General features: G+C 42.1%; 3 protein-coding genes across 4 annotated transcripts; 1 reads left to right on the top strand and 2 right to left on the bottom strand.

Moving 5' to 3' along the window:
* The first annotated feature begins 33 nt into the window (after window positions 1–33).
* Window positions 34–25512, top strand: zbtb47a (zinc finger and BTB domain containing 47a). 2 transcript variants are annotated; one of them, XR_008398549.1, is made up of 8 exons: window positions 34–524; window positions 2867–4078; window positions 4232–4379; window positions 4468–4583; window positions 4666–4810; window positions 5921–6273; window positions 20910–21023; window positions 25395–25512. XR_008398549.1 is itself a non-coding variant. In XM_017496142.3 (6 exons), the coding sequence occupies exons 1-6, from the start codon at window positions 522–524 to the stop codon at window positions 6241–6243; spliced, it is 1947 nt and encodes a 648-aa protein (XP_017351631.1). In that variant the 5' UTR covers window positions 34–521; the 3' UTR covers window positions 6244–11178. The 2 variants fall into 2 exon arrangements, 1 of the variants encoding a protein (XP_017351631.1); XM_017496142.3 differs by lacking the exons at window positions 20910–21023; window positions 25395–25512 and having other exon boundaries at window positions 5921–11178.
* On the bottom strand, window positions 9015–17062 carry klhl40a (kelch-like family member 40a). Its single transcript, XM_017496144.3, has 6 exons — window positions 15501–17062; window positions 14941–15101; window positions 14086–14193; window positions 13778–13963; window positions 12532–12681; window positions 9015–11674 (listed from the first exon to the last, which is right to left on the bottom strand). Exons 1-6 carry the CDS (start codon window positions 16620–16622, stop codon window positions 11563–11565), a joined length of 1839 nt encoding a protein of 612 aa, XP_017351633.1. The 5' UTR covers window positions 16623–17062; the 3' UTR covers window positions 9015–11562.
* hhatla (hedgehog acyltransferase like, a) lies at window positions 18429–25552 on the bottom strand. Its single transcript, XM_017496145.3, has 11 exons — window positions 25413–25552; window positions 23909–23976; window positions 23266–23379; window positions 22341–22535; window positions 21941–22150; window positions 21257–21428; window positions 20562–20706; window positions 20422–20457; window positions 20064–20265; window positions 19274–19415; window positions 18429–18862 (listed from the first exon to the last, which is right to left on the bottom strand). Exons 1-11 carry the CDS (start codon window positions 25516–25518, stop codon window positions 18738–18740), a joined length of 1515 nt encoding a protein of 504 aa, XP_017351634.2. The 5' UTR covers window positions 25519–25552; the 3' UTR covers window positions 18429–18737.

The raw sequence follows: 25552 nt of genomic DNA, 5'->3' as shown, positions 1-25552 counted from the left end.
ATAGATAGCGAGAGAGAGAGAGAACGAGAGCGCGCGCGCACACGCACGAGAGAGAGAGAGAAGCGCCATATTTCTGTGCTTTCACAAACTTCCTTTTTTTTTTGCGCACTACTTTATGATGATGTTATGCGAAGATTCACCCCTCCCACGAGTCGCACTTTGCTGCTCCAAATAGACTGAAAGCGCGTCCACGATTCTGACTTGTAGCCTAAATTATGGGGTCATAATAAAACATTTTATTTTATTTTTTTTTAATGCGCGCGCGCGAGAGCGCGAGCGGAGTGAAATCGCACCGCTGTCGCTTTAACTGCACCGGACCGGTGCGCCCCATATGATTTCCGAGCTCCAATCACCACGTCCCTCATTCCGCACGCGAACATGGCGAGGAAAAGGGCAGCCGTGTGAACGCAAAGGACGCCGCGTAGATGTGAAGCGGAACTCGGGTGTTTCATGGAGAGGGACAGCGCGCATCCCGGGGAGGAGAATCGGAGCTGGTTTGCACCAAAGAGCAGCGGATTATAATGGTCTGATCTTGTGTTCCGGATCGCTCTCTCGGCTCAGCTCAGGCCTTTGCAAACGCTTTCTTGATGTTTGTGGCTGTAGGCCTGACCAGCTCATAGCACACTATTAATATTTCTCCTAGTCAGTCATTTCCAAAGCTTCCAAGTGCATGACTTATTTGTGCCTCACTTTTCTTCTTAGGTGTGTGTGTGTGGGTGTGTGTGTGTGTGTGTGACTCAGCATTGTTTACTCCATGTCCTGCACATTTGAGTGATTTCCCTGCACCTGATTGAGGTGAAGGTGGTGTGTTGGAGCAGAGAAAGCACTCCTGTGCAGGACAGAACCTGTCTGTTCTTTCCTTAAAGGTGCACCTTGTCATCCTAGAGTTTTCTAGAACTGTGAAGGTGTTATCATTTTTAAAGATACTTTAGGAACGCTGTGATTCGTAATACCTCCCTGCATCGATTGTGATCGGAAGAAATTATGCAGAATCACGCCTCTGTTTACATTTTGTGTACATTTTGACCCCAACATTTTGGAATTGGGGGTCCCGCCCCCTTATAATTAAAAGTGGGAGGGGCTACACTGGACTTTCAGCATGCGAAATCCGCTGCGAATTTATGGTAGGCGACCAGATATGTCATCACGCTCCAAGGCGTTTATTTATTTATTGATTGATTGATGCGTGCACTGTTGTTAATATTCGTTTCAATGTTCGATTATAAATATATCGCGGTTAGCATGTTTTCCTCGCACCTCCGGGATTGGTGGTTCGATTCTCGCCTCCGCCCTGTGTACACGGCGTTTGTATGTTCTCCCCGTGTTTCAGCGGTTTTCTCCAGGTACTCTGGTTTCCTCCCCCATTCCAAAGACATGCTTTTCCAAATTGTCCAAAGTGTGCACGCGCGATCGTGCCCCGCGATGGGTCGGCACGCCGTCCCAGGTGTCCCCGGCCTCGTTCCCCAAGTCCCCGGGGACAGGCTCCAGAAAACGGATGGATGGATAGATGGATGGACGTTCCTGTATGCAGCGACACCACAATCCAGGCAGCTTCTCTTTTGAAGCTTCTTTTAAAGCTGTGTTGTATAAAACGGGATGGTCCGACACCGCCGTAATCCGTGCTCCCTCCATCTTGGACTTCCTGAAGAGGTCGCGGTGACGTGTCGATCTTCTATTGGTCACACGTCTTCGTGTGATACAAATTCGTAGGTGACCAAACTTGAAATTTGGAACGCAGCGAAACATCTTCGCGCGAGCTTGCGTTTACGGTCTCCAGCATTCGCGTGCGTGTGAACGGAAGCGTGACCGCCCCTTAAAACTGATCAAGCTTGCGTTAGCATTGTAGCGTAAGCAGTACGTGCGTTCTGGGGTCGTAACGTTAGACAGACCACACCACTTTGCCGGTGTTCTTGAGGAGCTGTGTCTCATCGGAGAAAGAAACATTAGAGTCGTGATTTTTTTTTAAAAATGTCTTTTCATCATGATTATTCTCTTAGACACGTGTTAGGTACTGCATTTCCAGCAGAACGCTGAATAGTTCAGGATGCAAGATGGGTTCCTTATTTCCGGGTTGAATTACGGGAGCTTTTGAGGCAGAAGTAGATTTAGATTTGAAGTTCAGGCTGATGTCAGTTGGATTTGTGAATAAAAGGTTGTTTGTTGGCTGAGCTGGGGATTTCAGAAAGGCATTATTCAATCAGCGGTGGCGTGATGTTGTTTAACATTGCACTACATTCATATGTAGTGGAACCCTTTATATTTATATACTTGCTTCAAATTACATCGTTACGCTATTTAAGTATAGGGTACAAATATATTATACGTCCGTACAGGATTTATCGTTGCGGCCAAAAATGCTCGATGTTTCTACGTCTTTTTAAAAAATTTGTGATTGAGCTTTTTTTTTTGTGGAAAACTACTCGAGTTGGTGAAATTGCAATCGCAGGAAATTGTCTTCCGCGGTGATGTTTGTTGGTGAACGAGACTTTTTAGCTGTATCCATGTTCGACGCGCGTGAATCGAAGAGAGCTTTGGCTGAACGTGCGTTGTGATGACGTCACATGACACGTCTCGGTCGATTTTGCGTTCGTTTCTGCGATCACAAACTTGCGAAATCCTGCAGGGACTGGTTATCAGACACATAAATCGCGGCTTTCCAGGAAATTTCCGCCTTCGGACTTTGGGAAAGGGGCCTAGATGTGAAATTGTGGGGATGGGCGGGGTCAGAGACTGCCGGAAAATATTTATTGTATATCTAACTGAAAGAATTGTTGCACGTAAAATGACAAAGTTGTCCAGTTGCATGTAAGCACAATGTTGCATTGGCACAGTCTCATTATTCACACGTTGTCCCGTTTCCGTGTAGCTGATAGTGGAGAAGACCGCTGAGCACCCATCAGGGGAGTACTCCATGGTGGAGGACATGGCCCTGCACTGCACTTTCCTGATGGAGCGTCTGAACGAGCAGCGGTTACTGCAGCCAGACCTGTGCGATGTGGACATCGTGCTTCTACGCCACAAGGCCACGTTCCAGGCACACAAGGGCGTGTTGGCTGCCTACAGCCCCTTCTTCCACTCGCTCTTCGCCTCCAGTAAAGAGCTGCAGCGCGTCGAGCTATCCCTGGAGGCACTGCGACCGCAGGGATTTGTGCAGATCCTTGACTTCATCTACACATCTAGACTGCTGGTGAACAATGGAAATGCACGCGATGTGATGCGCGCCGCCACCGTGCTTCAGATGGTCAACGTGGCGTCGTCATGTCGCGAACTGCTCTCACGTGGCTCGTTGCGGGACGAACAGCCTGAGCGGGACATCCAGCCCTGGAGCAACAGCAACGGAAATGGTGGAGTCGGTGACTTCTCAATGGAGATCAAGCAGGAACAGGACGCATCCAGCGCCAAGATCTTTGGTGCGAAGAGCGAAAGGAGCCCGTACGTTGCGCACGTCGGAGAAAGACAGCATTTGGGGACAGGCAAGGAGGAGTGTACTATGGATGTATCGAGAGACTCGGACGATTCCTTCAGCAGGAAGCAGATCATTGTCGAGCTCAATCTCAACAACCAGACGCTAAATGTGTCCAAAGGCCTGGAAGGAAGCTGCTCGTCTACGGCACCCGCTGGCTTCGAGGCAGAGAAGGACAACGGCGACTCGGAGGAAGACGGAGACCAAAGCGAAGACGAGGTACCAAGCGAGGACGAGGCGCGAGAAGCAGCGCGTCTGGATTTCAGCGTTCCCAAATTCCTGCCTCAGCGATCTCGCAGACAAACCAGATCCTCGGTGGATGCCATGGCCACGGTTACGATGAGAACGAGTATGAGGGTAAGGCGTGGTAGATGTGGGGGTGTGCGAGGTGAGGAGGATGAAGAGGAAGGCCTAGGACAGGATGCGAGACTGGAGGAGAGGCGGAGCTTCCCGTGCGTGAGGTGCCCGCAGGTCTTTACCAACAGCTGGGACATGGAGATGCACGCCAACGTTGAGCATAACTACATGCAGGGATGTGACAAGTGTGGCGCCTGCTTCCTTCGGGACAGTGAGCTGCTCCTGCATCAGCAGACTGACTGTGAGAAGAACATACAGGTACACACGGGTTCTGTCTTACTGCGGCGATAATAAAGTATCGCTTTACTTGAGACTCGGATGAATAGCTTCTCCTAAATTCTGATTGAAGTTACCGTATATAACACTCCATGCGCTCTGTCATTTATTTTTGTCCCCTTATGTTTTTCTCAGTGTCTTACCTGTGGCAAAGACTTCAAGAAGCTTTGGTCCCTACACGAGCACAATAAAATCGTCCACGGTTACGCTGAGAAAAAATTCACTTGTGAGATATGCGGGAAGAAATTCTTTACCATGGCTCATGTTCGCAAGCACATGGTTGGTGAGTTAGCAGCCTTTTGACAATAATCTGGACGCAGGCCAAAGCCACTGTGTTTTAAAGCTTCCTGAACAGTTGCTTGCGTTTTCAGCTCACACGAAGGAAATGCCGTTCACCTGCGAGACGTGTGGCAAGTCTTTCAAACGGAGCATGTCCCTCAAAGTCCACTTCCTCCAGCATTCAGGAGAGAAACCCTTCACGTGTGAGGTAAATGTTTCGTGTTATACCTTTGCATAATCAGCCTTTCGGCGAACAGCACCTGTTTAATCTCTGACTGCGTGTTTTGCAGAATTGCAATGAACGTTTCCAGTACAAGTACCAGCTGCGATCGCATATGAGCATCCACATCGGCCACAAGCAGTTCATGTGTCAGTGGTGCGGCAAAGACTTCAACATGAAGCAGTACTTCGACGAACACATGAAAACTCACACAGGTAACGTTTCGACGCAGTTAAACGCAGATTTAAGATTCCGGAATGTTCTACTCGTTCGTATTTTACCCCGTCCTGCACAGAGAGCTTCTTCTACGAGGGCTGTTTTTACTCGGAAAGCTGGGTTTAGAGCTGGTGTTGATCCAACCCGTGGTAAATTTAAGCCCGTAAACACAATAAGCGTGATTGAATCTACGTCCCAGTATTGAATCAGAGGTGCAACTGTGGTCCCCCGATACAATCCTGACTCTCGGATGTACCTTGGGGCATTCCTCACACCTAAGAGGAACATACCTGTAGGTAAACTGGTGATTCAGAGGGGTCGAATAACCTCTAGGAGGCCTGGTCCTTAATTGGGTTTCCTTTGCTTGCATTTCGTTCTTTGTATCCTAGCTCCTCTTCCTGAGGAAAGTATTCAAGGATAGGACACGAGAACGGAGGAACTACCACCAAACGAGGCGTCCTCGCTCGTTTCGGCGAAGCGGCATCACTTACGGTCAAAAAACAATACTGAAACGCAGCTCATAGCGTTGCTACCTCACACATCCAGGGTTCCTGGTTCAGTCCTAACCTTGGGTTACGGTTTGTCTGGAGTTCTGCATGTTTTCCTTGTGTCTATGTCGGATTCCTTTGGGTTTTCCAGTTTCCGCCCACCTCTTCCTCTGTAGGAGGATTGGCAACTCTAAATTGCTCCTAAGTGTGAATGATTGATTGTTTATACAGCGCCTTGTGATGAGCTGCATCCCATTCAGGGTGTATTCCCGCCTCATACCTAGCATTCCCAGGATAGACTCCGTATCCACCGTGACCCTAACCAGGTTATTAGAGAAGAATCAATGAATGATTGACTTGCAGCCAACATCTTAATGGACAACTCGAGGGAAGTTTGTCGAATGACTCAAGTCCGTGATTGTGCTTCCTTGTTTCCTTTCCTTGCATCCCTTCTTTGCTTCCTATCCTTGAAATGGCTCGAGGTTTGGACACATGTAGAGAGTCACCAAGTGGTCATCATTTTGTTTAAAAAAAACAACAACAAACAAACCACAAAGCAATATTTTATCATTCTTAATATGTGAAATATGTTTACTAAGACTTCACGTTCGCACGTCCTAGGTGAAAAGCCGTACATATGTGAGATCTGCGGGAAAAGCTTCACCAGCCGTCCTAACATGAAGAGGCACCGGCGCACACACACCGGCGAGAAGCCGTACCCGTGCGAGAAGTGCGGCCAGCGCTTCCGTTTCTCCAACATGCTGAAGGCTCATCGCGAAAAGTGCTTTCAGGTCAGGGACCCTTCCACAGAGGCTCCGCCCACAGAGTTTGAGCCCGCCCCCGACAGTACGGCGTATGTCACAGATCGGTGTTCTTCGGACCCAAAGGACGTCGGACAGCATTCTGTGTTCCCAACCGCACGGACCCACTCGAGAGACGCGTAACTACTGAACTGTTTCCTTGCCAAGCTAGAGGTACTTCCTGTTTAGATTTTGTGTATAAACCGAGTATCTAATGCTCCTCAGCCTGAAAAGAAATTCCTGTTACCTTGAGAGAGGTAAAAACCCATGTGCCATATTTGGTATTACAGTATATAGCCTTCAAATGTAGCTGCCATTAATATTAAAATCAAATTATGTAGGTATGTAAGTATAGTTATATTTGCTATATATATTGAATATACTGGAGAATTATAGCTAAGGTCAATATTCGTCATATTATAGCATTACATACTGTATGTCTTATCATTCCACGGGAATTCAGAAGGACTGAAATGTAGTTCTTGTTCTAGATGCAGTTGATAAAGCAATCTTTTAAACCTACCTGGAAATGTGAAATGCAGTTTTTCTGTGTTATGATACTCAAGGTGATATTAAATACACCTAAAAAGATAGATGACTATAAATCAAATTTGCAGGGTTTTTTTTTGTTGTTGTTGTTTTTTGTTTTTTGACCAAACCAAAAAAACCTCTTTTTTTTTTTTTTTTTTTTTTCTTACCACGTTTTGTTCATTGGTTTCCTAAGCCCCGCCTACTAAAATTTTAAAGCTGGAATTGCACCAGATTTAAGGATTATCCATTCTATTGTACAAACTTCTTTGTCCAAACAATATGATTAAATGGTTCACGATGTTAAAAGAAAGCAAGTACGTGAAGATTTGGACCTGAAGTTAATCGATGTTAATGTGTGTGTCTTCCCATTTATTCGGTAACAACTGAAAGAATTTATATATGAATTTAATTGGCGATATGCGTTAGAGGTCTGAATGTTGTTATGGTCCCCATCAGTATTCCTAGTTAGTCTCTATAAGTCTCTCTAAACTCTCAATTGTATTGTTTTTGATCTCGAGGGCTTTCCACGTGATGTATACATGTCAATGTGTATTAATGCCCAAAGCATACTGCACCTTACAATATGAATTTAAAGCACTTCCTTGTTGTTGGAGCGGGAGTTTTGTCCCAGACGATCCAAACTGGCGCCAAGGCGGCACTCCACCTTGCTCAAAGCAGACCGGAGTTAAAATATTATTCTATATTATAGTACTTATTGAGAATCTTCTTGGGATGGATGTAGTGTAGCAACACTGTGCTAATGGTAAAGGCAATGAGTGTAGTCCAGACACAGCTCGGTATGTTCTGATACACTCTCATGTGATGTATTGAGAGATTGGAGACAAATCATTGTGATCAGACACATTTTTGTCACTCGTGATGCACTGAATCAGGACGAGCTCGCCTGGTAGCACGGAAAACATCGTCCGTGTAAACTGACGTAGACGTACGTAGGCGTTATTGACGTTAAATACGAAAAACTACAATTAAATTCGAGCTAGAAGAGAACATTTAGTTCCGTTGGACTTAAATATGAATTCGCTGCTTTGTAACTTAAAATCTGAAATGAAGCTAAAACCAAACGTAAAACGTTTCCTCTAGAACTAAAAATGCTAGCAACTATCGAATAAACAAACGAAAATCTATACTGAATTTCAACATTTTCAACTGATTAACATATGCGTTGTTATATACGGCTCTGTGCAAAAGTCTTAGCTGACATACGGTATATTTTTGTATACGTTTTGCCTTAAATGCGCGTTTTTCTTTTAGTCCGCTGTATTAGTTGCAGTAGAGAAAAAATGAATTGTTTTAATTGAATAATGACCCCTAATTTGGACTTTGTACCTAATAATTACAGAGTTAATAGGAAAAAAATGTTCTTTTAAGGTTCTTTAAGGAATTAATATGGGTTCTTAGCTTCCAAAAAAAAAAAAAAACATTTCTGATAAGGACTTACTCTGTTCTTGGGTTCTATCTTTAAAGGGTTCAATGTGAAACCCTTGTAATAGGGTATGAGCCTTTCATTTTTTAATGAACCTTTTTAAGGAGCCTTTAAAGAAGCATATTTTTTTCTAAGAGTGTACCAAGTCTCAATTTTTGGCAGGGGCGGTTAGGGGAGAAAACGTTCCAGAGAAATGTAGTTCTCTAAGAAACCTCCTTCAAAGCTTGCATTGTTTGATTTAATGTGAATTTTTAATCGTTTTACTGTTTAATATACCCGTACAGTATATTGATTATTTGGATGCTTTGTGTTCACCTCACAGGATCTTTACAATTCCTTTCTTTAAAAACCTTTGCACAATACTGTATATTAAATGCAATACTGTGATGATGCATCGTGAACGGTGTTGAAACGTTGACCATTATAATCCAACGCTATATCGGCACTAGACGTCTAGACGAAGCGTCTTAATTTGATCAAATCAAGCCCTTATTATTGAACATTCTTCCTTCGAATATAATCAGAATGCAAATAAGGTAAAGATTTATTCACCGGATTATCTCTGCACCTCTAAGAGCTCGACTATACTACTTAAATAGTATAGTGTGTTAGTGTAGTGTTAAATATGTTGTATTGCGTGCACCCGTGTATCACAGCAGTATTTCTTTCAGGCCAAATATAAGTTCTTGTCTTAGTTTGAAGTCGTTAATACGTTCGTTGGGATTTCTTATAGTAAAAGCCAGTCTTCTGTTGTTATTGCAGTTTTCTTCTTTTTAAAAAAAATAAATAAAAAATGTTATTCTACATGGACTACCATACTTTCCGGACTATAAAGTCCAATTCTCCATGGAGACCCACTAAAATTCCTATTTTCTATCCGTTGTGAATGTTATTCAAGTGCTCAGAAAGCGAAATATTCCCGCTCGTATTGTAACGGAAGCCTCAAGAAGATTAAGAAGATTTTTCAGATAACGACGAACAATAAAAGCTTTCATTTGAGGTTCTCATAACTGACACGAACAAACCATGTATTACAGCATCGATGCACCACTAGGATCACACACGGTAACGGCGTATTAATTCCTCTTCAAGAGATTAAGTCACACGATCTACACGTGCATTGTGCATCGTTCATAGCATCGATGAATATATTTATAAGTTCATGGGTCGTTCATGTTGACTAATGCGGTATGTACTCTTAATGAAGTGAGCCTTAATGTACTTTGAAATTTAGCAACGTGATTTCTAATGATTTCCGCCAAACAGTTCTCAAAAACGACGATTGTATAATTTCACAACATGCATTTTTTTTATTTAATTATTTAAAAAAAAAAAAAAGTTTGGATTTATAAATGTGCAAAAGTCTTACGCACCCGTTGTGTTTTTTTTTTTTTTTTTTTAAATAGCACAGACTTTGTTATAGATTTTTATTTTATGACCTCTTCGTGATCGAGTCCGTATATAAACGTTTTAGATCTTCCAGCACAAAATTAAATGTTACGGAAATTGTTTTTTATGTCAGTAAACACGGCAGGATATTACATGAGAGGCCACTTTTCAGACAAAAAAAAAAAAACCCACAACATAATGTTTGCTGCTGGGTCAAAGTCTCCAGAAGAACCGTGGCTGGTTCTGCACGGTGCGCAATAAAACTTACAGCTCATTTCCTTCGAAAACTGCACAAATTGTACCTGGGACCATTTTGATTTTAAAGCAAAGGGTCGTCACACCAAATATTGATTCGTATTGTTTATTGCTGTTTACTGCTCTTTATGGAATTGTTTTTTTTTTTTTTTTAGTCCAAACATTTAATTGAATTATTTTCGAATGTATCTTTGCTCTAGAGCATTTCTTTGCGTGTGCTTAATACTTTTGCACAGCACTGTATATAAACATGTATAATCGTTAATACGGCTATATAGGCTTTGTGTAAGGACACGTTTCTAAGTCAGTTTATGGAAGGAGTCTCCAGTGTCCGTGCTTTATAAGAGTCAGAAATAAAGATGTAACTTTAAAGCGCACCTATTACGGTTTTTCAAATATCACCTTTCATGCAGCGTGTTATATACGTTGCCGTCGGTGAACGTAAAAACGTCTGCAAAGTTTCAAAAATCAAAGCGCACGCCGAACCGACTTATCGACTCCCAAAAGAAGGAATCGATTCCGAACGGCTGAATCGAGTCGTTAGTGATTCCGGACTTTACTTCCTGTACTAACCTACGTAGGTTTGTGACATAAAGCCCCGCCTCTGATCTTCATCGGCTGCTCGCTGGCAGACGGAGCTGAAACTCGTTATGGTAGTGGGCGTTTCCTTTTTGAAACACAGTGGTTGACCAATCAGAGTAGAGTATGCTCTCTGAAAGGAGGATTTTAGAACGGATCGTCGAACGAGTCGTTTGTGACCCGGGGGGGGGGGGGGGGGGGGGGTAACGCTGCAGTTTAAATCATGAGCGCGTTAAAGTGGACCTCGGATGCGTGTAAATCTATCGTATGAGAGCTTTAAAACAAAATTAGGCATGTTTCAAATCCATAATAGGTGCGCTTTAAGATCTTCAGGACAGAGGAGTTTCCGGTAACAAGCTGCTTTTTTACTTTGGGAGAGAGATTAGTGAGGAAAGAAGTGTTGGAACTAACTTGTTTCAACATTAGAAGTAACTCTAAATGCATTTAAAAAAAAAATAATAATACTAATGTGTTGTTCTTTAATCACTACAAAATGTTTATTGGAATAAAACATTTCAGGATGTTCTAATCTATGTCCAGAAATACAGTCCTCACGCCTTGATTTGGCCTTTGGGCGTTTATATGATGAAATGATAAAAGTACCAATTTAAAGGATTACAGTGTTTGTAGTGATACCAGCGTGTCTGGAATATTGTTTGTACTCGTTGTGCGTTGAAAGAGCATATAGTGTAATTAATCCTGGTCTGTATTCTCTCATCTGCTGTACTGTTGTATCTGTGAAAGCCTAAAGAAAAGCTCCTTGTTCATTCTTCACACACGTGTACTTCTGTGTTTTCACTGAACGCTGTATCATTCTGTCCTGTTCTGTTCGTTTCTCTTTGTTTAAACATGTTCTAATGACATAAATGGTGTCCATGTTACCTGTCGTAAGTTTTATGGATGCGATACATGGCTGTTTTGCGATGTCCGAAATCACAAGACGGATCTATGACTCAAATCCAATCCAGCATAACTCTCTAATAAAGATGTCTTTGATTCAGACATGTAGAAATCACACCACACTTTTCTGCAGACACAACAGTTCACATCGGATGAAAAATGGTCCGTTCTCCGTCTCCACCTGCTGTCCGGGTTTTACACTCGCACGTCTTCCAGGGTCGTTCGTTGTTATTTTTGCTTGTTTTTTTACAATTCTTTTATTATTTAAAGTTCATACACGTATACTTGATTGTGGAAACCGGCAATAGTTCCAGTGCTCATCACACACTAAACTTCACGTGCGATAGGTGTCGCGCGCTTGTCGATTATATCTTGGTGAGTCGTAAAGCGTTCAGGCGTACACCTAACACCGTGGCGCCTGAAGCGTAGCGAATCTCCCGCAGCATCCCAGACCAGCAGTTTTCCACTTCATCGAACCTGTGAGGTCCAGGAGATCAGGATTAGCATCATCAGGCAACTAAAATTCACACTGACAAAAAGACATAAATGAATGTTTTAAAAGCTTTGCGTTCTAGTCAATTCGCAGATCATGTCGATCAAATGTGAAAGATGATATCCGTATCATCATCCAAGGCGTGGCCGTGGAATATTTCGGCCACGCCTCCTACCCGATTCTTCCTTGCACGACATTAAATGTAACTATAAATGGATTAAAAACTATGACGTCTTACTCTTTAATAAATCGAAAAGCGTGATGTAATCAATCGTGAGCGAATTGCTGTGGTATGAGGCGAATAAAACGACTCGGGATGTACTGTTATATGAATAGAATCGCTTTCTGTTGGAGTGATTCCAAACAACTTTTGAAGGGTTGAAAGATGCTGAAAAGGTAGCTGTAAGCTTCCTTTACTTATTAGCAACATTCATCTCATAGCGCCAATGCGAAAGTAAAGAACCAAAACCCATTTGAAGTAACGAGGGACTTACAATTGGTGTTTTTGGCCAAATTATAGATGTAAGAGTAAGATAAGAGTTCCTGTTCAGAGTGGGATTTAAAATAGTCACACTCATTAATGGATTATTTACACGAGTGTAAAGTCTCATAAGCTAAAATCCAAGACAAATGGAAGGTGGAAGTGGTGGTGGTGGTTGTTGTGGTGGTAGGGAATACTTCGGGCTACAGATCGGACGTTTACAAGCTGAAATCCTAGCACTAGCAAGCTGCCATGGTTGGGCAGATTTTTGCGTATTTACGTTAAAAAGCGACCGCTTGTACCACTTGTCGCAAGAAACGTCCCTGCTCACGATTATCAACATATGAGCCGATGACTCGCCTCCAGATATCATTCATCTCGGTGGGTTCCAGCTTGTCTGTGGTGTCGTTGGGCATCATGGCGAAGCCTCCCACGGCGTACATACTGCCGGCCAGCGAGATCAGGTTCAGAGAGCTTCTCTCCTGGGGGAACTCCTCGAACTCGGACCACCTGGGTCACACGACAGAGCTTCTTTAAATTTTTAACCCTAGAAATATTAGTTGTCTTCTGTTTTATAAAATTCACCATAGTTACAGTGCGACAATGTGAGTGAACAGAACCAGTGATTTGGAAATTTGGTATATGGGACAGAAGTATGTGAAACAGTATTTGAACCTAAATTTACTTTCTGTGTAATGCAATAAACGCTTAAATCATTGTCCATTGTACTTCGAATGTCAATACTGTTCAAAATATGACACGTTCACATGTGGGATATCAGCAGGGCTAGCAAGGGAACTAGCTAGCTAGCTAATATTTTTTATTATTATTACTGTGGTATAATAAGGATGATGCGAGGCATCTTGCTACATAAAAGTTTGATTGAGGTGTACGCAATATGTTTTTAGGATTAGATCTGATTATTAGCATTAGATCTGGTTGTAGCTAAATAATGCTAACGGAAACTGACTATCCGATGGCTAGCAACCTGGCTTAACATTTCATCCCTCACAGAGGATAGCGATTGTCCTTTTAAATATAAAATACCTTGTTTCTTTATTTTTTTTACTTTTTAAAATAATGTATTGAATGAAGAAAAACCGTATGTCTGAATTTCAGCTTGGGTTGGAATTGGGGTGTAGGCAATATATATTTTAGGCTTTAGAGTAACAAAATTTATGATTAGCATATTAGCTAAGCAAAACTGTGAGACTGAGAAACTGGCTAAGTATGTAAAGTTGCAAAACCAAAAATAATATAATAATAATATTAAAGCATCTAGTATTTCTATCTGGTTTTAGAAAATATATTAGAGCTGTTGCTTTCTAGATAACCCCCTGAAACCTAACCTGCACTACCATCCCAGCCCAGTAGATGGCAATGATGGCATCAGCTCCATCTCCCCTCTGTCACTTCAGATAAGTCTTACAGAAATGATCGACATCCGGACTTTTCTGACAAATTATTTAGAATAGTATAAAAGAAGTTGAAGATTTGATCGCTCCACGCTGAAAATTCAGAGAGGATAAAGAAGAACAGGAAGTTTACTGTAAAATGTGTAAGGCCAAGGTTATAAAGTAGGGCTTGAGATGAGCGTGTCACTCACGTGTTTTTAGCGATGTCATAAACCTCAGCTTTGCTGGTCAGGCCGTCGTCAGTGACTCCTGTCACCACGTAGATTTTCTTCTTGTGGACGGTGACACCAAACAGGGAACGAGCGGTTTTCATGGGCGCCAGCTCCTTCCACTCGAACTTGGCGGGATTGTAGACGCACATTCTCCTCAGGCACTTCCTTTTATATAACATAAACTCAGAATCTGTGGTGGCTAAAGGAATTCTTTGAGCGAAACTTGCTAGCATAATATCACTGTGTTCCTATAGCTAGTTTAGACCAAAGAAGAAAGACCAACATACTTGCTGTCCGATTTTCCACCCAGGACGTAGACGAGCCCGTTATGCGAGACGGTCCCATGGCCGTAGACTGAATACGGAACCGGGTCTGATTCGCCCCATTTGAAAGATCTACATGAAGAAAAACAAAAACATGATGATGATGATGATGATGTCCTTATTGCATCTGAGCAGTAAACATCTACAGTACGATCCAAATGTGAACTGCTTTTTAATTCAATTGTTGTGAAAAATTACAATGACCATAACTATTGTTATATTTTAACAATAAATTTACTTTAGATGTAATGCTTGGTATTAAATTATTGGCACCCTCTTGTGTGTTTATGTATTTATTTCAGTTCATATTAACAACAAAAAAAATACATTTCATTTAAAATTTCAATTACCACAAGGTTGGAACCCATAAAGATAATGCTAACAGTAAAACATGACTGGGCATGCTCTTATAGGAAAATAATCAACAACAGGGTGGTGTGATGCAATTCGCCAGTAATTACAATTGAATTATATTTAATCTGGTGGAACGTTCACGAGAAAACAAGCTAGATCCTGTTATCGTTTACAGTATTGCAGATATAAACCGTCGTTCCCTCACCAGGCCCTCTTTTTTTCTCTCTCTCTCCTTCCAAACATTTTAATGCCGAACATCTCCTTACATAAAACTTCACCATATCAGCGATTCCATGTTTTTAAATCTGTTTACGTGGAGGTTCCACTATACAAATCCCAAGTTACTATAGAAATGATAACGTTTGAACAAACACGTTAATATGAACCTGTGATTTGGCTTGCAAATCTGAAAATATTTGTAAAGATGCATTGTATTCATTAAAATGAATCCTCGGCTGTACTCACTGTCTGTCGTAGATCAAGACAGTGTCTAAAGCGTGCTCTCCCTCTTTCAGCTCTTTTCCACCTACAACAAAGATGGAGTTCTCTGCGTCAACGAGTCCGAAGAGGCAGAGGGGGCTTGGCATCGAGGGCATCCCGAGCCATTCAGAGCTCATGGGGTCAAACTGGCAGAGAGAGACATGGGAAAGCATGCAGCATACAAATGAGCTTGCGCTATTCTTTGCTTCGATCGGTCACAAAATGTACTCTCTAAGCTAAATCACTGAGCTGAGGAAAACAGTTCAAGTCCACGACGTTCGTAATATGATAATAGCATCCGAGGTCATGATGTATAAAGTAGCCAAAATGATTCATAAGCTTTGTAGCCCTACCACCTGTTTTAATAGCGTATTGATCCCTGAGGAGGGCTAGATGAATCCCTGGCATCGTGTATGTAGCAAATGATGCGTGACATACTGCATGCGTTTGTAACGCGGACCAATTTACTGTTGGTACACAACAAGTAAGCAAAAAAACAACACCGGTATGAGATCATAAGAATAATAGATTTGCTGAAATGTTACCTGTAGGAAGTAAGAGCTGAACGGTTCCTCCGTGTTCTGCTCGTCATAAATGAGCCCTCCAGCCACAAAGATCTGATTCTCTTTGGTCACCAAGCTGCAGTGATTTTTTGGTATCTCAGTAGATGAAGAGGCTAAGTAGCATTCATTTTTATCAGGGTCGTAGGCAACCGTCCCCGTGTCGCTAATCATTAATATAAAGTCCGTTAGAAACATTCCAAAGCGTAGGTTATTATTCAGGATCCCAGGAAGCAGACCCTCGTCATTTTCATCCTCATCTTCAACATTTACTTTGGCTCCTGACTTCTTGCCTGATGGCTTGCTAACTTTTGGAAGCAGTCCCTTTTGTGCATCTTTGATAAGCTGTAGATCTTTCTGGATCTCCTGGTTGGATTTGATGAACCGGTGCCCCTCCACTTTCTCCTTAAAATAAGCAGGTGGCATCAGACGAAACCGTACACAGTGCAGAAGTTGTGGCAGATCCTTCAGCCTTTCAACCTGATCATACTCGACCCATTCCATTAGAGCTTCAAACACCATCTCTTCCTTTTCAACACAAAGGGTATCACATGTGATAATGGCAGCCAGTTCTCCAGATCCCAGCTGGTGGAAGTCCTTGTCCCGGATGATGAGCTCAAAGCGGTCACAAATGTAGTCCCGAGCCTTTGCTGCCAGTCTCGGGCACTCCAGCAGTAGTCCAAGCCTGAAGATGGCTAGACAGTTGCTCAGTACCATCTTATGCTCCAGGTAGGATACGCATACGCTAAATATGGAAGGGATCTGGTACACGTTGGCCGCCATGAAGATGTCCTGGACGTTCTGCTCAGTCAGGTTGATGTCACAGGTATAGAGGTACCTCAGAATCATCTTCATGATGTCTGGATCCACATCTTTCAGGACTACTTCTCGTATTTTGCTCTCCTCCAAGTCAGAGAGGAACATGGCCTTAAAGTACGGGCTGCTGGCAGCCAGCACCAGCTTGTGGCAAGGGAAATCCTGATCCTTAATCTTCAGGATACAATCCACAAACTTGTCATTCTCAAGAAGTTCACAGAGGCCACCCAGAAGAAGCGACTGCTGGTACATACGAGGTTCTGTCACTGGGTCCACTGGCACGGCGGCCATCTTGTCAAAGTTTCGTGGGCACCGTTAGCGTGGTATTTAAGTAGGAGGGTGTCCGGCTCCTCTCCCGCTGCTGGACTGGCCGGCTTAACAGTGTGACTCTATGAGAGAGAAATAGAGGCTGGTGTAGTGTAGCTTTGCCACTCAGCTGCCACTGGCTATCAGCTGTGTTTAATTTTAGAACTGAGTAAAGCCACAGGACTCACATTTGGAGGGCCTGACATTTGAGATACCTTTATCTTCCCTCCCCCTTTACCGCCGCCATCTTGACCAAAAGGCTGTAACCAGCGGCTCACATGTTGGCAAAGTAGACCATACCAAGGATAAGATGGTGAAGAAACAAAGCAGGTAGCATTAAGAACGCTCATTGATCAAAAAGAAGGGCAGAAAATGCTTTGAATATTAAGAGGAGAATCCTGCTTAGGGACATGAGTTTGAATGCAAATCACCTACACTTTGGCACGCATTAGTATGTAGCTGTCCTGCCTATAATTTACATATTGGGAAGGGTTTCCCAAGTCCAACCCAGGAGACTTCCATCCATTCTTCCTTCCATAATTACTTCCTAGATCTTAACAGCAGCTGACCATTTACTACAGTACATTCTTTTTTCCTGGCCTCCAGTTGATGTTATGGTGGTCTTTAGAGCATCTTTCCAACTAAAAGAAGACTTTCATCTTCAGTAAGAGCTTTATCCTGGTCGGGGTCATGGTGGATCCGGAGACCATCCCGGTAACACTGGCCATGAGGCAGGAACACACCTTGGATGGAACACCAGTCTACTATAGGACACTTGTGCTAGAGCAAGGATGGGTTGAACGTCAGAACTTGAATTGAGGAACCTTATGCGATCCTTAAAAGGTTCCTCGAGGGTTCTTTGGCGGATTTTTAAAAGGAATTTTAAAAGGGGCCCTCTCTGAAGGGAAAATTCTTTGTGATTTCTATAGAAACTTTATTAAGGTTCCGTCCAGAGGGAGAAGCCAAATAACCTTTTTAGCATGAAACCTTTTTTGGTCAAATGAACGTTGATGACCCACATCATTAAAGAAAGTGGGCTGAATCTCTGATATAGAATAGAATTTACTTCCATTGGATCATAAATAACACACACACACACACACACACACACACACACACACACACACACAAAAATATCAGTAACTAGTCAATATGCTCAGGTTTAAGTCTGATTACGTAGGACATGGTTCTTATGAAAGAATTGGTGTATATGATATGATGTACAAAAATCTTCTCATAGAGGATAAAAAGCATTATGGATCATCTTCCTTTTTAGCAACACTAAGTTCAACAATCACTTATCAGTCCGTACAGGAGTTCGCTGAGTTTTTTCCTGATTGTTGCGGTCAAAGATGCTTGATTTTGCTGCAGGGTTTTTATTTACATTTTATTTTGCGATGCATCTTAAGAGTATTTTGTGCTTTTTTGTGGAAAACTACCGGAATTGCCGAAACTTTTGCTGTGATGTTTGTTGGTAAATGAGACCTTTCAGCTGTACTCGTGTCCGACTCACGTGAATTGAAGAAAGCTTTGGCGGAATGCACGTTATGATGACGTCACATGACGCGTCTTGGCCAAAATCTGCAGAAAACTTGCAGAGTTTGCTCGAGTTTGCGTTCATTTCTGAGATCGCTAAATCCTGGCGGGACTGACTAATAGCTGTCTATTAACTACTTTTATGAAGTAAAAGATTTGGAGAGATTATAAGAAGTAGATTTTAATGTCCAGACAAAACCTGTCATTTAAGATGATGGGAACAACAACAACAACAACGACAACCGACACAAACCCTTAAAGACTTTCTCATCTTTAATTGTTCAATATATTATATCTGCATTAAATATTTGGCAAGCCCATTCTCCAGACAATCCATAATAGATTTAAATAAAATGAATAAAAAAAATGCACTTGGTTCTTATGTGGCAGTCTCTGAAAAAAGATTTCAAAAGTATACAACAAGTGCACTTGAGGCCTTTTCACAGTTAAAAAACGCCCTGTGCTTATTAAACAGGCTTGTTTCGAGCAGTAACCACGGCGACGGGTACTGCTTGGGTTGGTATGAGAAGCTCGGACTCGGCAAAAACGGCGCTGTCTGCTCGTCTAATCGGATTTGGGTTTGCTCGGCTCGGGTTCTTCGAGCAGGGCGTGTTTCCGCTCGCGCTCCTTCACCAGCTGTACTCCGCAGTAGGTCACTAACAGCACCGAGAGAGTGGACACAGGGAAGCCTGGGGGAGAAGCAACAGCAAACAGAGCAGCTTTGAGAAAAGGATCCTCATGTTCTGTTCACTACTTAGCAATAGGATATCCCATGAGTGAAAAATATCGTTTTTACATTGTTTTATTCTTTATAACAACTGAAAATTTTTAACAAACAGCATAACTGTTAAATAGGATAATTCAGCCAGAACCGAAATGCATACGTTTCAGTTCATTCCGAATACAACTGATTAGATTTGGCGCGTGAAGTTTGATTCTTTCAGATTTCGAGTGACTTGATAGCTACAAGCTTCATAGCTCCCAGTTCAAAAGGAAATAAAACAAACGCCAATCACGAAACTCGTCTTCTAATCAACTATATTTGGAGAGATCACTTCATTTTTGGCGAAATAATAATACTGTGTTAAAATGTCACTTACCCTTAAACAACAGTCTCTTGGCCACCAACTTAGCAAACTCCAGGCTGTTTAGTGCGAGGACGTTATACAGGACGATTTGCCAGAAGTTAACAGCATTGAACAGCCCTCTGATACGCCGGGACATTGCCTCAGACATAAGACCCTTTAAGAAAATTTTTTAAAAAAACACACACAATATGATAACGTTGTGTATCCTGACAGACCTTTATTGCATTAAAACAGTTTACACTACAGTGCTGTTGAATTGTGGATTCTGATTGGTCAGAAGGTGTTGATTCATTTTCTTCTCCACGAGGAGAAGTTTATCTAGCATTTTTTGGAAGGAGTCTCCAGTGTCAGCGCTTTGTAACCGTCACGGGAAAGTTTCAGGCCTTTTGTGGTTTCTCCGTAACGGCAAGTTGCCTTTTTATTTTTTTGCCTTATTCACTTCAAGAGAGAAAAAGAGATGCTGTTGAGGGTATGACTGAATGTTTATGTTGCTATAACATAAGTGCAAACAGGAACTAACTTGTTTCGTGGACCTTCACAAATTTAAACATAACTAGTGGTTGCATCTAAATGGATAGTACGTAATTTTTTAATAAATACAAAAGTATAACATGTAATAAGAGGGATAAAACACTTCAGGGCATGTTGTAAAAGGAAAATACTCTACTTCAGGATGCATCACACCACCCTGTCATTGATTATGTTCCTATAACAGCATGCCCGATGTGTTTGCATGTCTAGTAACATTCCTAAAAGTCTGAAATTTCACAGTGTAATAAACTGAATTTTGATTGCATCATACCTCAATGGTAGACAAAGGGGGCAAGGAGAAGAGCTTAGCCACCCACAGCTCGAAGTTCAGGCCGAAGCAGTTGAAGAAGGACCAAATGTACACCAGTTCACAAGGTCCGAGCCACAAAGTAGTGATAACAAAGGTGCAGATTGTAGCGACCAGCTCCTTGAAGATTCTGTCATGATTTCCGCCAATGTAGTCATAGACATACCTTGATAGTAAACAAAAGGAAGACTTGTTCTCTACACCTAATAGTATACTGCTGTAGGCCTTTTAGATGCGTATCTTGGCTTCCTTGCCCGAACATATATCATTCTGAGTACTTGTTTATATATATAGCCCACATGAGTGGGTTCATTTTGCTCACTTGCATAGCCAGTCGTTGATGCCTCTGTCAAAGTGCCTAGAAATTTTCAACAAAATTGAACGAGTTAAAAGGAATTGCTTTTTAAAAAAAAAATAAAATTATTCTATGTGTCAAGGTACATGTAATGTGTTTATACTTACGTTTCCGCGAAGACGTACAGCATGGTGATACACTTAGGGGGCTGGGGAGGGTCCAGATGGTCTAGGCGAGACACTGTGTTGATAACGCCGAACATGACGGCTGATTTCACCCAGTCGTACACCAGGTTTGAGTACGCCAAACCAGCTGGAAGGTAGACAAAAACGATCCATGTCGATGTAGGAAAATTCTGGAATATTAGACGACTCAAAGGTATTCGATTTGTAGTGTTTACTCTTAATCTGGCTCCATCCCAGACACGCCCACTGAGGTGCGAATATTGACGATTTTTAATTTTTACTTTGGCGATACGGGACACACCTGAAAACTGTACTTTTCTGCTTTTTCAGGAAAAGCATCAGCCATCAGAGCAAATGCGAATAACATGTTTAGTCCGAATTCGGATGGAAAAGCGAAGGATGCGGGATGTGAAAGATGCACACCTCTCACCAACTTTACTCCAGGTGAACTTTAACCAGTCAAAAGAAACCTACTGGGTGGGACTATATTTATCTGTTTCTATGTTTCTAATGTTTGTATTTTTTTTTTTGCTTCACCTGTTCTAATTTTAAATACGGATTTATGTCACATCTGACCTCTGTTGAGGACTATTCAAGATAATTAGTGATAATTCATGATAATTAGTGTTGTCGCTTTTGATGACTGTGTTACATTACTATAGGAAGATGAAACTGACCTAATGACCAATCAGGCAAGTCTTTCACCAGCTTCATGTCATTCGGGATAGTCAAAATATACAGGTAATGGAAGAACACATCCACCACCAAAACGGCTCCAAGGTGCACCAAAGCCTGGATGGTGATGTTCCACATCTCTCGATTTTTACGCATCAGGTTTGGGTTGTTGGCCTGGAGACAGAACGACATCCCATTACAAAGCTCAAAGTATTAAAGGAATACTCTCACACCTAAAGGGTTAGAGGTTCGATTCCCGCCGCTGCCCTGTATGTGCGGAGTTTGCGTGATCTCCCCGTGCTGCGGGGGTTTCCTCCGGGTACTCCGGTTTCCTCCCCCAGTCCAAAGACATGCATGGTAGGCGGATTGGCGTGTCTAAAGTGTCCGTAGTGTATGAATGGGTGCGTGAGTGTGATTGTGCCCTGAGATGGATTGGCACCCCGTCTAGGGTGTACCCCCGCCTCCCTGGGATAGGCTCCAGGTTCCCCGTGACCCAGTAGGATAAGCGGTGTAGAAAATAGATGGATGTACTGTATGTGTAGCATATATGTGTGATTAGGTTGGAAAACATTGAAGTACTCCTTTAATACACTGACTATGTAAATGACTGTGTAGCAGTTTGGTGGTTATAATAACTTTGTAATCGAGGTGCTAGCAATGAGACACAAGAGACATGAGGGACTCGCCTGCACGTGGAATCGATCAAACGTCATGATGGGTCCGAAGAAGAAGAAAGGGAGGTAGAAGTTGTACTTGATCAAATCCATGAAGCTGTAATGGCCGTCCTTCTTCTCGCAGTTCTCCAACGCGAAACTCATGCAGCGCATGATGGAGAACCCACAGCCTCCGTAGAACAGGATATCCTGAAGGTCGAAGGTACTGGTGACGAACCCAGCCTAAAAATAAACAAACAAATAAATAAATAAAAAGCCAGAGAACGATTCCAGAATCAGAAATGAAAATGTCAGAGCGTCATTTTAGTTACCATGGGGATGTTTAACAGGACTGAACACTGACGTTTTATTCACGGTCCATTTAGATGTTCAGCGAAATGAACGAGAACAAATCAGTAGCACAGCCACCCACCTGCCAAGAGTTGAAGGGTTCCATCTTGAAGGTGGCCAAGCTGGTGAGTCCAGCCAGGAAGCAGAACCACTTCCTCTTTACGAGGGCTACACTGTAGAGGAGGATGCAGTGAGACAGGATGAGAGAGACGTATGTCCAGCCCATGATGACGAGCACGGTCACGAAGCCATACAACATGTAGATCAGAGACCTGTGCTGTGGATCAGGATAAAGAACGCATTAGAAGAGCAAAATAATCTATTATAGCGCACTGAGAACTAAGATTAAATGGTCTAAATTACCTCTGACCATTACTGGAGACTCCTTCCATAACTGCTATCAACAATAATGCATTTTCTTAATCCATTCATGTGGATCTTCCATCACACTAATCCCTGTGTAAGCTGTTACTATAGAAACGAACAAGCGCTTTGAATGGACACTTTCTGACCAATCAGGATCGAGAATTCAACTGTGCTGTGGTGTAAAATGTAATAAGATCGCAGTTAAGGTAAAGCAGTACTAATTAAGCACTAGACGAGCATAAGGGAAAAAAGCATGCAATTATTAAGATGAGTTAATGGAAATGAAATGGAAATGCACATTTAAAAAGCGTTAAAAAAAAAAAAATCTTTACCTTATATCCATTTATACCAATCTTCACAGGAAGCCGACAGCAAAAAATAATGCAGTTTCTATTTATTACAATACACTGACAATTTGGTACAGCTTTATAGTGCTTGAATTCGAAAACAGTTATTGATGTAATTAACAACTTCACACTCACAAGTGATATACACACAGGTGCCAGTTTATTAAGTACAATTCAATAAGTAAACAAGCTGTCAAGTAAATGTATATCAACCCATGCAGACTGTAAATGCACATGCATAAATAGTTATCGTCGTTATGACAAAACACGCTATCGGGAAGCAACCCGACCCACCTTGGGAGAAATCATGGAGCAGATTTTGGCGAAGATCACATGACCAGAGAGGGCGAACAAGATGTGGTTGCGAAACGTGGTGAACCACATCGCCCACTCAAAGTCAGCCACGTCCTGAAGAGAGAAAAATCGATCACTACACAACGTCTAAGTGCACTACGAAGAGCTGATCTTATTTCAGCAGCAAGTGTTCTGTGAAAAGATAACAGGAACTAACTTGTTTCCTGGACGTTACGTTAAATGTAAATACTGTTAAAAAAAAAAAAAAAAAAATTTTTTTTTTAATGAATCACTGAAAACTTTCTGTGGTACGAAAGAAATACAACACTTAGGGATGTGCAGTTATAGGAAAATAATCACTTTGGGACTTTCGCATTAGTCCGCATCACAGCACCTGTCTGTTGTTCATTATTTTCCAGCAACATCAGACTCCTGAATGTTTTATAGTCAATCATATCTAGAATCACAAATAAAAATGGAATGAAGCTTTCATAAATGCTGAATTGTGCATCTCTTCTATGCACTCTAGTACTGAATAATTGATGTGAGCGATCCCAGTGAGCTTTATTATGGCTTTTAGTGCCACTAATAATCTTCACCTCTTTGAGTAAAAATGTCTAAGAATACACTCTAGCATATTCACCATTTTTCTGCCAAAGTAGTGCCATCCTGGTTTCACACTCCCCTTAAAGGCCTTTCGGTTAACATTCTCTGGAAATAAAAAAAATATATAATACAGATAATGCACAGAGATGCACATATTGAAGAAAATACTGTAGATTTCATTTACTTGTGTAATTATATTTTTCAATGTGGAAATATTGCATCTTGGAGCTCACAGCTATAGAGTTCTACGCTTCGATCCTGAGCTCGGGTTACTGTCTATGGGAAATTTCACAGTGTGTCTGTGTGGGTTTTCTCTTTCTCCAAGTTTCCTCCCACTTCCCAAAAACATACCGGTATGTACATTGGCGAGGTGTAAATGAGTGTGTGAATGTGTGGTGCCATGTGACGAATTGCAGTCCTGTTCCAGGGTATGTTCCCACTTCACATCCAGTGTTCCTGGGATAAACATGTACCACTCGGTGCAGAACCAAAAGTCCAGGGGGTGGAGTCAGATCTGATCCAGCTCCTCCTACCTGGACAGAGTCGACCCAAAAGTCGAGACAACTCAGTGTGTCATGCTGGAAATCCTGTATGTGTTGTTTAATGTGTTGTTCCATGTTGTAAGGTTAGGGGTTGGGGCAGGTTTATAGGAGGAGTTATATCAGGTCCAGCTCCACCCCCTGGATTTTTGGTTCTACAGCGAGGACTATCTTGGGATAGGCTCTGGATCCACCATAACCCTGACAAGGATAAATCGTCTACTGAAGATGAATAAACCAATGAATGTCCGTCATCGCATGACATATGACTTGTTCCTTGTGAAAAGGCGACGATATATACAGTATATAAACAGAAATCATTCTCGGTATAAATCTTATATAATGTACATTATATATTGATTAAATGTTTGTTGGAGGACTACTGAGCGAAACCTGACACCGAGATCTTACCCATACGTTTATTAAACTGTAATAATTCAGACCTCCATCTCTATTTTATCAGAAATCTGACTGTGTTCTTGGAAAATGAATAATAAACAGTTACGGTATTACATAATACGTTGATGGATGGTGGGCGTTGAAAACCCCTTGTGATATTTATGTCATTCAAAGACGACACTGATTCATGATCGAGTCTGAATAACTCTTACACGAGGTAGATCTTTTGCTTGGCATCTTCTGGTGTAAGTCGCAAAAGATCTCATACACATTCATGACCACTGCCTGCAAGCTCTCATCTATACATTTGGCAAGTGACTTACAAATGAGTCAGAATCCAAGCGCACTGAACCGAGCTCTTGATTTCAGCTTTCAACAGCTGGGCTAAAATTACTCGTAACGCCACCCCTTTTAATATTCTGTAATGTTTAAAATAGCACAAAATCCCTACTGGGATGATATTAATTAGACCTCCTTCTGTGTGTGATATAATGTGTTTCGCTCGGAGCCTCTCATCACTGTCTAATATAGTGGTATCCTTCACAAAACTGTCCATATTAACCCCATTCTCATCGCTTTTTCCAGAAATGTGGTATAACTCACCGCTGGATGCCTCGATGATCCAACTTCCTGCCCACAGGATAGCCAGAGAGAGGACAGCAGTGTAGAGGTAGAGCTCAGCCTTAGGCAGAGCCGCCTTGATCCCCATGATTTAAATCTAGCACCGAAATCCAAAGTGGAAA

The sequence above is a fragment of the Ictalurus punctatus genome, chromosome 20 (assembly GCF_001660625.3).
Source record: "Ictalurus punctatus breed USDA103 chromosome 20, Coco_2.0, whole genome shotgun sequence".
Classification (NCBI taxonomy): Eukaryota; Metazoa; Chordata; class Actinopteri; order Siluriformes; family Ictaluridae; genus Ictalurus; species Ictalurus punctatus.
Note: the sequence above shows the minus strand (reverse complement) of the source record. Positions and strands in the feature narration are given on the sequence as shown.